At 55.4% G+C, this 11,453-nt stretch overlaps 1 protein-coding gene across 1 annotated transcript; it reads left to right on the forward strand.

Annotated features, from left to right (window-relative positions):
* Positions 1–7,672: 7,672 nt before the first annotated feature.
* Positions 7,673–10,769, forward strand: LOC309793828 (forkhead box protein J1-like; the record flags this gene model as incomplete). The annotated part of the gene is made up of 2 exons (XM_082604608.1): positions 7,673–8,170; positions 9,854–10,769. 2 exons carry the CDS (start codon positions 7,673–7,675, stop codon positions 10,619–10,621), a joined length of 1,266 nt encoding a protein of 421 aa, XP_082460734.1. The 3' UTR covers positions 10,622–10,769.
* Between the last annotated feature and the right edge of the window lie 684 nt (positions 10,770–11,453).

Here is an 11,453-nt window from a genome sequence, read left to right on the forward strand (position 1 = left end):
CAAACTTCAAGACCAAATAAAGATACAAAGGTGGATCCTACGGCAAGCTCACAAAACAAGGACCATCCTGCATGTCCCTCCATCAGTGGGCCACAGTGGCCATGACTGTCCCTCGCCCAGTGGACGCCACTGCTCCCAAGTTTCACGTGCTGTGGTTTGCACCCTGTGGGAGTTCCAGCTAATGCGCATCTTGCCAGCTTTCGTGCCAAACTCCCGGACTGTCCTGCCAGAGACACCATCTGCACCAAACCAAAGGTCCGGTAACCTTCCTTTCCTCTTCTCAGGTGCCTGGCAGGCTGACGACAACGTGGTCAGTCGTCGGAACACGCAGCGCAGACGCCCATCTTCTGGCAGCCTGGAGGACCCCGAGAACAGGCTCTGCGTGTGGGATCCTTTGGCCATCTGAGAGCCTTAGCCCCTGTACCAGGGCTCTCCTCCCGTTCTCACATCCCATCCTGGCCTCATGGCACCACTGACCTCCTGGGCATCCTCAGCCAGGCACACGGAGACTTTTTAGACCCACGTGAAAGCTGGATGCTGAGGGCACCTGACCCTTCTCCCAGACTCATCTTCTTCCGCAACCGTGATCCTTCCCCTCTCAGAAGGGACTGGAAACCTCTTTTCTCCTTGTGGGATAAAGCCACTCGAACTGCAGCTCACGAGACCCTTTGCAGAGAGTCTCTGGAATGTTTCCACTGTATCTTGATCTTCAGGTGGAGCTGTGGTCTACAGACTGGTTATTTCTTTTGTATCTTTTTTTTTTTTCTCCTTAGGAGGTAGACCAAGAAGACTCAAGAGTTTGGGTGACTTCATTACAAACACCCATCTGGCATTTTCTAGTCTCTGGGACATCATAACCAATCTGAGACCTGCAGATTGGGGTGGCGTTGGGGGATGACTCCTGTGAGAAGGGAAAGCCATATTGCACTGTAAGTGGGGTTTCCCTCAAAATGCATTAGGAGCTCCTCTCTCAAGGACAAGAAGCAGTGGCAACCACCAGAAGGTTGGTTGGGAAAACAGTTCTTGCTTCTGGTAGCAGAGGCTATGCCTCGTGTGTCTGCTTAGGAAGGAGGCCTTGAATCTGAGAACCCCTCAGTTACATGATGACCTACCGGGGAGTTCTTTATGATCAGGTGCACTCAGGAAGGCCTGGGGCTCCATCCTAAGGTGACACTGCAAAGGCATTTTTGACCCCCTCTATGTACCAGGCACTTGTTAGGGACTGTCGTATATTATCACGTTTCATCACCACCGCCCTGTCAGGTGGCATTCTTACCCCTGCTGCCCCCGTCTCCACCCCGCTTTTCTGAAAGAGTTGAAGAAAGAAGCTGAGAGAGGGGTGGACCGGTGGTTCTCATTTGGTGCCCAGGAACCCCAAAGGAGGTTGGGGGAAGGGCTGAGCTGGGGTCAGTGGTGGTCTGGGAGGCTCCCCATCCCACCGGTTTTCCTCCCCTGTCCTCCAGATCAGCTGAGCCTGATGGGGGGAGCCGGAGGTACTGCCTTCCATAGGCTCATCAGAGATTTAGAGATATTGTTCAAATCACATGTCCACCCCACCCCAGTCCAGTGTAGGCATATAAATAACAGTCTGAAACAGCAAGACCGTAAGCTGTTGGCTGTTCGTCTCTCAACACTAGTGTTATCAATGGATTCCTCATAGCTCTCTGATAGATGCATTGTCTGCTGGCTTTTGGAAGAGGTGGTTAGTTAGTGGAGCATGAGATTAAGAAGCAAAGTGGGATCCAACAGTTTGTGAGGCTGAGATGTGACAGAGCCCTAGGCTATGCCCACCATGATGGCCTGAATTAGTAGTTGGAATTGTTGCCCTAGAGGAACTTTTCAGGGTCCTTCCCAAGGCCTCAAAGAGAGCCCAGTGCCGGGGGATCTTTTGCACCTCCTGTGTGGCTGCCTTGTGCCGTCAGGTGCGTGGTGACCCTCACTGCCTGGTGGTTGTGGTTCACATCCTGCCCTGGGGGTGGGCAGGCGGAGGCCTGTGGTCCTGACAGACACTACATGAGCCAAGCCAAATCTCAGCTTCTGCCTTGAGTTCCGGTGTCCACCCGCTCTGAAATCCTGCAGTGGGCTCTGCTGTTTCAGACCCCTGTTAATGTCCTTTCTTTCCCCGAAACATTCTTACAGACCCTTTCATATTGATGATTCCAGCAATAACCACACTTCCTGATTTCCTTGAAATCTGAGCCCCAGAAGCACTAGGGAAGGGGACTCTCCCTGAGCCTGGGGTGGTGGCATACAGATCCACCTCCTCTCCCGGCAGGTAGTATTCAGAGTGTGGTGTTACCTGAGATGAAGGAGATGTAGGTAAACAGTCGCCACAGTGGCCAGGAACCCTAAGAGGAAGCCATTGTCTTCACCCTTTCTGGAGGGTCTGTCTTCTCCCAGGAAGAGGCTCAGAGAGATTCCTCAAGGCCTTGGTTCCATAACCAAGACATACCCGGGTGAGAAGTGGCCCTTCACTCCTGTTTCTCAGACAGTTCCTGCTCTCTCCCCCATCCCCGCACCTCTTTGCCCTCATTTAGCTCTTTGGCGAGCAGAAATATCCCATCCAAAAGGGCTGGGATCAGGGAACAGGGCACAGAGCCTGGTCGGGGAACAGGACAGCCGCCCCAGTCATCATCTGGAGATGGTCATGTTGTTAGCAGTTGACCCACAGAGAATATGACGGGGCCTGGTTTCTCACACAAGGACACAGACTAACTGGAGGCCTGGGGTTCCTTCCTGCCACACTCAAGTCGGAGCTCACCTATGAGCTCACTTCCGGGTGGTGTGGTGATCCCAGCCTTCTCACAGAGCCCTTTTTCCTTCTCCTCCCCAGTCCCATCCTACCAGAGGCCATGCCAACGCTGGGGCGTCTCCTGGGCACGGATCCACACACGTTAAGCCATCTCACCTGGGGAGGGTTTTTGTCCTGTTCACCTGACCTTGGCATGCTGCTTGCTCACTGTGCTTTAGGATCTGCACACCTAGTGTGTGTAAGTATGTGTGTACTGTTGTGCCATCTGTGTACCCCTCACTCCCTGGAGTACACTCATGGGCACACTACAGTGGGGACGTCAAGGATGCAATATTTATGGACTGCTGCATGATTCTTAAAAATGAATAAAACTGTTCACGAGGGAAGAAGAGGTGTTAACTGCGCAGTTGGCTTATTTGTGAAAGTTGCTGTCCGACTTTCTCCAGCACGCTTTTAATACTTTGACTCAATAACAACTCACACTGCAGAAATATAGAAGATCATGAGAGATTACTACAAGAAACTCTATGCCAAGAAAATGGACAACCTGGAAGAAATGGACAAATTCTTAGAAATGCACAACCTGCCAAGACTGAATCAGGAAGAAATAGAAAATATGAATAGACCAATCACAAGCACTGAAATGGAAACTGTGATTAAAAATCTTCCAACAAACAGAAGCCCAGGACCAGATGGCTTCACAGGCGAATTCTATCAGACATTTAGAGAAGAGCTAACACCTATCCTTCTCAAACTCTTCCAAAATATAGCAGAGGGAGGAGCACTCCCAAACTCATTCTACGAGGCCACCATCACCTTGATACCAAAACCAGGCAAGGATGTCACAAAGAAAGAAAACTACAGGCCAATATCACTGATGAACATAGATGCAAAAATCCTCAACAAAATACTAGCAAACAGAATCCAACAGCACATTAAAAGGATCATACACCATGCTCAAGTGGGGTTTATGCCAGGAATGCAAGGATTCTTCAATATACGCAAATCAATCAATGTGATACACCATGTTAACAAATTGAAGGAGAAAAACCATATGATCATCTCAATAGATGCAGAGAAAGCTTTCGACAAAATTCAACACCCATTTATGATAAAAACCCTGCAGAAAGTAGGCATAGAGGGAACTTTCCTCAAGATAATAAAGGCCATAAATGACAAACCCACAGCCAACATTGTCCTCAATGGTGAAAAACTGAAACCATTTCCACTAAGATCAGGAACAAGACAAGGTGGCCCACTCTCACCACTCTTATTCAACTTAGTTTTGGAAGTTTTAGAAACAGCAATCAGAGAAGAAAAGGAAATAAAAGGAATCCAAATTGGAAAAGAAGAAGTAAAGCTGTCACTGTTTGCAGATGACATGATACTATACATAGAGAATCCTAAAGATGCTACCAGAAAACTACTAGAGCTAATCAATGAATTTGGAAAAGTAGCAGGATACAAAATTAATGCACAGAAATCTCTGGCATTCCTGTACACTAATGATGAAGAATCTGAAAGTGAAATCAAGAAAACACCCCCATTTACCATTGCAACAAAAAGAATAAAATACCTAGGAATAAACCTACCTAAGGAGACAAAAGACCTGTATGCAGAAAATTATAAGACACTGATGAAAGAAATTAAAGATGATACAAATAGATGGAGAGATATACCATGCTCCTGGATTGGAAGAATCGATATTGTGAAAATGACTCTACTACCCAAAGCAATCTACAGGTTCAATGCAATCCCTATCAAACTACCACTGGCATTTTTCACAGAACTAGAACAAAAAAATTCAAACTTTGTTTGGAAAAACAAAAGACTCCGAATAGCCAAAGCAATCTTGAGAACGAAAAACGGAGCTGGAGGAATCAGGCTCCCTGACTTCAGACTACACTACAAAGCTATAGTAAGCAAGACAGTGTTTTACTGGCACAAAAACAGAAAGATAGATCAATGGAACAGGATAGAAAGCCCAGAAATAAACCCACACCCATATGGTCAACTTATCTTTGATCAAGGAGGCAGGAATGTACAGTGGAGAAAGGACAGCCTCTTCAATAAGTGGTGCTGGGAAAACTGGACAGGGACATGTAAAAGTATGAGATTAGATCATTCCCTGACACCATACACAAAAATAAGCTCAAAATGGATTAAAGACCTAAATGTAAGGCCAGAAACTATCAAACTCTTAGAGGAAAACATAGGCAGAACACTCTGTGACATAAATCACAGCAAGATCCTTAACAGTAAGTTGCAGACAGGCTGCCCCATTAGCACTAGATACTTTAGTGTGTGTTTCCTTAGAACAAGGACACACCTCCATAATCCCAGTACCACCATCACAATCAGGAAATGAACACTGACCTGGTAATCCCATGTAACCGCAGAAGATGTGGCACATATATACAATGGAATATTACTCAGCCATAAAAAGAAACGAAACTGAGCTATTTGTAATGAGGTGGATAGACCTAGAGTCTGTCATACAGAGTGAAGTAAGTCAGAAAGAGAAAGACAAATACCGTATGCTAACACATATATATGGAATTTTAAAAAATGTCATGAATAACCTAGGGGTAAAACAGGAATAAAGACACAGACCTACTTGAGAATGGACTTGAGGATATGGGGAGGGGGAAGGGTAAGTTGTGACAAAGCGAAAGAGAGGCATGGACATATATACACTACCAAACGTAAGGTAGATAGTGGGAAGCAGCCGCAGAGCACAGGGAGATCAGCTCGGTGCTTTGTGACCGCCTGGAGGGGTGGGATGGGGAGGGTGGGAGGGAGGGAGATGCCTGAGGGAAGGGATGTGGGAACAGATGTATATGTATGACTGATTCACTTTGTTATAAAGCAGAAACTAATAAAAAAATAAAATAAAAATTAAAATAAAACAATAAATACTTGGGAAGAAAAAAAAAACTTTGACTCAAGACAAGCTGGACATGGAGGAGTGAGAGAGGGCAAGGGGTAGAGGAAAAGACATGTTTCTGGGTGGGAGCTGGTGTACCATCCCCCGGGCACAGCTCCTGCCCAGAGGCCTGATAAGGAGCCCTCACCTCCACCCACCCCCTTCAACCAGAGAACTTCCAACTGCAGCTCCTCAATAACTGAAGAGCAGGAAAGCTGGTGACGGGAGGGAGGCTGGGGGAGGGGAGGAGGAAGGACCACAGTCCACCGTTAGTCCGTCACTTAAAGGCTGGTGAAATGAATGGGGCAAATGACCCCAGTCAAAGAATTTGGCAAGTCCACGGCTTTCCTGGCTTTCACCCAACGGCTCTGTTTCCTCGGCTATCTGGAAAGGAGGGAGAGCACTTCCGAAGAAGCCTCTGGAATGTCAGCTTCTGGGAATCTTGCTGAGGACGGGGCGGGGAGGGAGCGCTTACCGGGAAACACTGGATTACCCTAGCCGCCTTGGGGTGCCTGCGACCGGGGCTGCGGTTTCTGCGGACCTGAGCGGCAGGTGGCATCGGAGAGTCAGACCTGCTTGCGGGCACCAAGACGACACTCGGTCGGGAGACCGGGACAGGCCGCAGAAACGTGAGGAAGTGCCACTCGCAGCCCAGAGGAGAGGAAAGGAAAGCCCCAAGCATGCACCCAGCCCTGGCCCCCGCGCCACGGGCTGCGTCCCAGGAGCCGTCGCCACCTCTGAGCAGCCCAGATGGGAAGGGGGTGGGGCGGAGGACGGTTCCCGCGGCGAACTGCTCGCCGAGGGCCCCGGGGCCTCTGCGGGAGCGCCGAGCCGCGCGCCTCTCCGAGCCCTGCGCGGGGCCCTCGGGCGGGAATGCGCGGAGCCGGGACGCGGTGGCGGGTAGGGGGCTGGGTCGCGCGCGGGAGAGGGCGGCAGGAGGGAGCTGGAAGAGAGTTACCGCGTGAGAGAGCCGTTAAGAGCCCGCGGTCTCTTTGGAGATGCCCTGGCCAATGGCAGAAGCGGAAGCTGTTTATATGGGCGGGGCGTCGCCACGGCAGCAGGAGACGCCTTGCGAGCGGCTACTGAGTGCCGGTCCCCAGCCGCTGGCTTTCAGAGAGGCGCCGGCGGGCGTGAGTGGCGACGAGGATTGCTGGCTGGGCCCTGGAGCTGGGAGCAGAGAGCCGCGGTGAGGGTGGGCGGTGGGAGGAATTTCTTTGAGAAGCTTCCTTTGGCCCGGGCTGCGCTCTGAGCCAGGTAAGGGACGGGGAGGGCTGCCGGCCGTGGGAAGGGAGGGCGTCAGTACCAGCCCGCTCTCCCATCCGTCCCCGACGGAAGTGGAGGGCCCGGGGACTGACATCAGAGGCGTTTGGGGGACACTCACTTCCCACCCCCTTATAACTCTCTGTATTGTTTCCTTCCTTCCCCTTGAGCCCCATCCTAATATCCCTTTTCAAAGATCAGACGACCTCCCCCGCCCCCCGACCCGTCGTACTGCCCTCCTGGACTCTCTCGCCCCATTTCCATTGGTTGTGGACGGAGAGAGGGGGGTTAATTCCCCGCTTTGAGGGAGAAAGGGGTGGCCTCGCATGCCCCTACACTATTCCCTCGTTGGGCTAATTAAGTCTCCTCTAAAAGATCCAAGAGGAAAAGAGCGAGGCGAACCCCGTGTGGGTCGGAGCCCCGGGCACACCTTCTGTTTCCCAGACGTCGGCAGTAAAAGATCCTCCCCGGCTGCAGGAAGGATTTTAGTAAGAGCCTCCCCCCTCGCCCACACTCTCCCCTCGGGGGTGGGGAAAGAGGGCTCAGTTCCCGCTCTGGTCCCCGCAGGCACCACATTCCGTTTGGAGGAGGCTACCCCCGGATCGCGGGATGGAAGCCCGCTTCCGGGAGGCTGCGTAACTGAAGCCGCGGGAGTCAGCGGGCCGGAGAGCTCGGCGGCCACCCTCGGCTCGGCTCGTGGATGTTGACAGCCCCCTCGGAGAGTCCCCGCAGATATGGCGGAGAGCTGGCTACGCGTCTCGGGAGCAGGGGCAGCGGAGGAGGCCGGACCGGAAGGCGGCCTGGAGGAGTCCAACGCCCTGAATGACAGCCTGACCAGCCTGCAGTGGCTGCAGGAATTCTCCATTCTCAACGCCGAGCTCCCCGCCCTGCCTTCGGGGGACACCGACCCCCACGGCTCCCACGAGCTGGCAGGCTCGGCCGAGCCGGGGTCTCCCCTGGCGGCGGACCCCGCCTGCCTGGGGCAGCCGCACACACCCGGCAAGCCCACGTCCTCCTGCACGCCGCGGAGCGCCCCCTCGGGGCTGCAGGCCTCGCCTCCCGACGACGTGGACTACGCCACCAACCCGCACGTGAAGCCGCCCTACTCGTATGCCACGCTCATCTGCATGGCCATGCAGGCCAGCAAGGCCACCAAGATCACCCTGTCGGCCATCTACAAGTGGATCACGGACAACTTCTGTTACTTCCGCCACGCTGATCCCACCTGGCAGGTAGGGAGGCACTCCCTCCCTCCCTCCCCATGCCCTCGCGGACTGGACTCACATCCCAGATCCGCAGGCCAAGTAGGCGCGGTACGGCCAGGGCCCCGAGAGAGGAAGGCCGTCCAGGAAGGACCTCAAGGGAGCCCAGTGCTTGGACTGCTGCCCCTTTGACTTCAGAGACGGAGGAGGGAGGATGTTCAGAGGGCTGCAGGGGTGCCGACATAGAGGTTCAAGGGGAAAGAACTTGTCACTCGTCCGGCAGGCTCAGCCCAAAGACCAGGGCTGAACTATGCGTGGACACAGCCCCCCAGGGTAGGTTGATGGACTGAGGGACACATTTTTGTCCCAAGTCCTGCAATTCCTCGACACTACCCTCCTCAAGGTCAGTTTGTCAGGGCCTGACTGGAGGCAGAGCATCGTTCCTGCCAGACTCTGCATCCCGCCTGCTTTCAGTTGGCTGGAGGGGCTCTGGGAGGGGAGAGGGGCGTGCTGCGGGGTGTGAAGGCCATCGGTGTCCCAGTGGAAGGGCTACGGGGCCTTCCGAAAGCTGCTGTGCCAGCCCCCACCCCAAGCCCTCCCTAGTTTCCTGCCTACACTCCTCCCCCTCTTCTCATCAACCTCCCTGGGGGGACAATTACCTCAGCCACGTGCTTTCCACAGGGGCTCTTTCCTCCCACACTGGCTTCATGTTCCAAGTCTCCGGAACCTGGCACAGAGCAGCCAAGGGGCCCAGACCACCATGTAAACCTCCCAGTCTTGCCAGGGGGCACTACTCACCTGCCGGCCCCACCCACCAGGCCCCAGACCCCTGTGCCCCAGCGTGGTTTGGACTGTGCACCCAGGCCTGAACAAGGCAGGATGGTGATTCAGGCTGGGCACACGCTGCCCTGAGCCTCTTCGACCATCAGGATCAGGGGCTACTTGGGGACAGAGACCCTGAGGATGCACAGATCCTTCCCTGTGGCACAGGTCACAGGATCAGAGTTCCTGTAATCACAGCTATTCCACGATTGCTTGGGCCCTGACCCTGGGGCAGGTACCATTTGTAACCTTGGTGAGAAAGCAGAGACCCTCCACCACCCCCCACCCTACCCCAAGCCTGAGAGGCCCCAGGAATGAGCGCTATGCTCTTGGCTGGGTAATAATCAACTGAGGCCTCAGAGCCTGGGGTGGGAGGAGGGGGACATGGTGGGTGAGGGCCCAGGCCAGCAGCCGGCTCTAGAAACAAGGAAAGTCATCAGATCCTCCCACACTTCATCCCCCCCCACACACACCCTCACACCCACTCACTCATTTCACAAACAGAGAAGGCCAGCCAGGCCCAGGCAGAGGGAGATGGCCGTCCAGGACCTGGGGGAGCCAAGGCCTTTGACCAGAGGCCGCAAGCAGCGGGGTAAGGGAGGGAGGGCAGGACAGGCTGGCACTGAGAGCCACCCTGCGGCTCAGGGCTCCGATGACTGAGCAGGCAGATATCCTGGCCAAAGGGAACAAAAGCCCCCGACAGCACTCCCAGCTCCTGGTGCCCCGTGGCTGGTGTCCCAGAGCCTCCCGCTCGGAGCAGCGCCTCTGTCTCCCCTGCCCCCATCGGAGAGAAGGTGGTGGTGGGACTGGCAGTGGCGCTAGGAGCCCCCCATCACTGACCCCACCCACTCTCCCAGCTGTCTTCCTTCTCTCCTACCTCCCTGTGTCCAGAACTCCATCCGCCACAACCTGTCCCTGAAGAAGGGCTTCATCAAGATGCCTCGGGAGAAGGACGAGCCAGGCAAGGGGGGCTTCTGGCGCATCGACCCCCAGTACGCTGAGCGGCTGCTGAGTGGGGCCTTGAAGAAGCAGCGGCTGCCCCCAGTCCACATCCACCCGGCCTTTGCCCGCCAGGCCGCGCCAGAACCCAGCGCCGCCCCATGGGCCAGGCCACTGACCGTGAGCACCGAGGCCCAGCAGCTGCTGCGGGAGTTCGAGGAGGCCACTGGGGAGGCGGGCTGGGGTGCAGGCGAGGGCAGGCTGGGGCGCAAGCGTCAACAGCCGCTGCCCAAGCAGGAGGCCAAGGTCCCGCGGCCCTCCAGCCCCCTGCTGCTGACCCAGGAGGAGCAGGGTGAGCTGGAACCCCTCAAGGGCAACTTTGACTGGGAGGCCATCTTGGACGCTGGCACGCTGGACGGGGAGCTGGGCACGCTGGAGACCTCGGAGCTGATCCCGCCGCTGAGCCCTGCCTCACACGGGGACGTGGACCTCACCATCCATGGCCACCACATCGACTGCCCTGTTACCTGGGGGCCTCCAGCGGAGCAGGCTACCGACAGCCTGGACTTTGATGAGACCTTCCTGGCCACATCCTTCCTGGAGCACCCCTGGGACGAGAGCACCCGTAGCTCCCTGCCCCCCGAGCCCCTCTTTGAGGCCGGGGATGCCACACTGGCCTCTGACCTGCATGACTGGGCCAGCCTGGGCGCCTTCTTGTAAGAAGCCAGGCCCTCCCCACCTCCAGACAGCACCGAAGTCTGGGCCCAGACTGCCCCCCTCCCCGCCAGTGCAGGCCCATGGACACCCTACCGCCCAGGCAGGGGCTGGGCCAGCTCACCCCACCAGGCCACACGGCCCCCAGCCCTGGCCATCCTCAGATTCTAGTCCAGCAGGCTGAGAATTGGGGCCCAGGACCCAAATTGCTGCCTCCGCTCCCCAGCCCTCCATACACACAGTGTTTCATTGATCCACTTCTTCCCTGCCCCAGAGACACGCTAAGGGCCCTCTGCACTATGAGAGCTGCGGCTTGGAGGGGCCCTGGCCAAGCTGGAAACATCAGTACAGGGCCCGCCCCAGAACACCTTAGCTTCCAAGCTTCTCTCTCTCCTGCTCTCCTCCCCAGGTCTCTATCCAGAGCAAGTTCCCAGGTACAACCAATGCTGATTAGGTGACTGCAAATGAACACCCAAGAGGCCTCTCCCGGCAGTCTGTGAGGAGGAGCTAGGCGGAGGGGGGAAGAGAGAGGAGACAGAAAGGAGGCCGGGGTGCCGGGTGGAGCCAGGAGATTTTCTAAGGCCTCTGGGATCTTCTGGCTTCATCCCTAGAGGTGGGGCAGAGGGTATGTGTCCCTAATCTTTGAGCCCAACTTGAGGCTGAGAGCAGCGGGGAGATGGGGATCTGGGGGTTAGGGGCTGGGGCAGCCAAGCTGCACAGGGAAAGGGGACAGACAGACTAATGTAGTGAGTGTAGCTAGAGCTGAGGCTTAACTGGGAGGGACGCAGTGCTTGCTAGAACCACTGGGACCAGGAATGGGGGGATGGCCCCGTGCCCT

Source organism: Mesoplodon mirus (assembly GCF_964341445.2).
Source record: "Mesoplodon mirus genome assembly, chromosome: 18".
Classification (NCBI taxonomy): Eukaryota; Metazoa; Chordata; class Mammalia; order Artiodactyla; family Ziphiidae; genus Mesoplodon; species Mesoplodon mirus.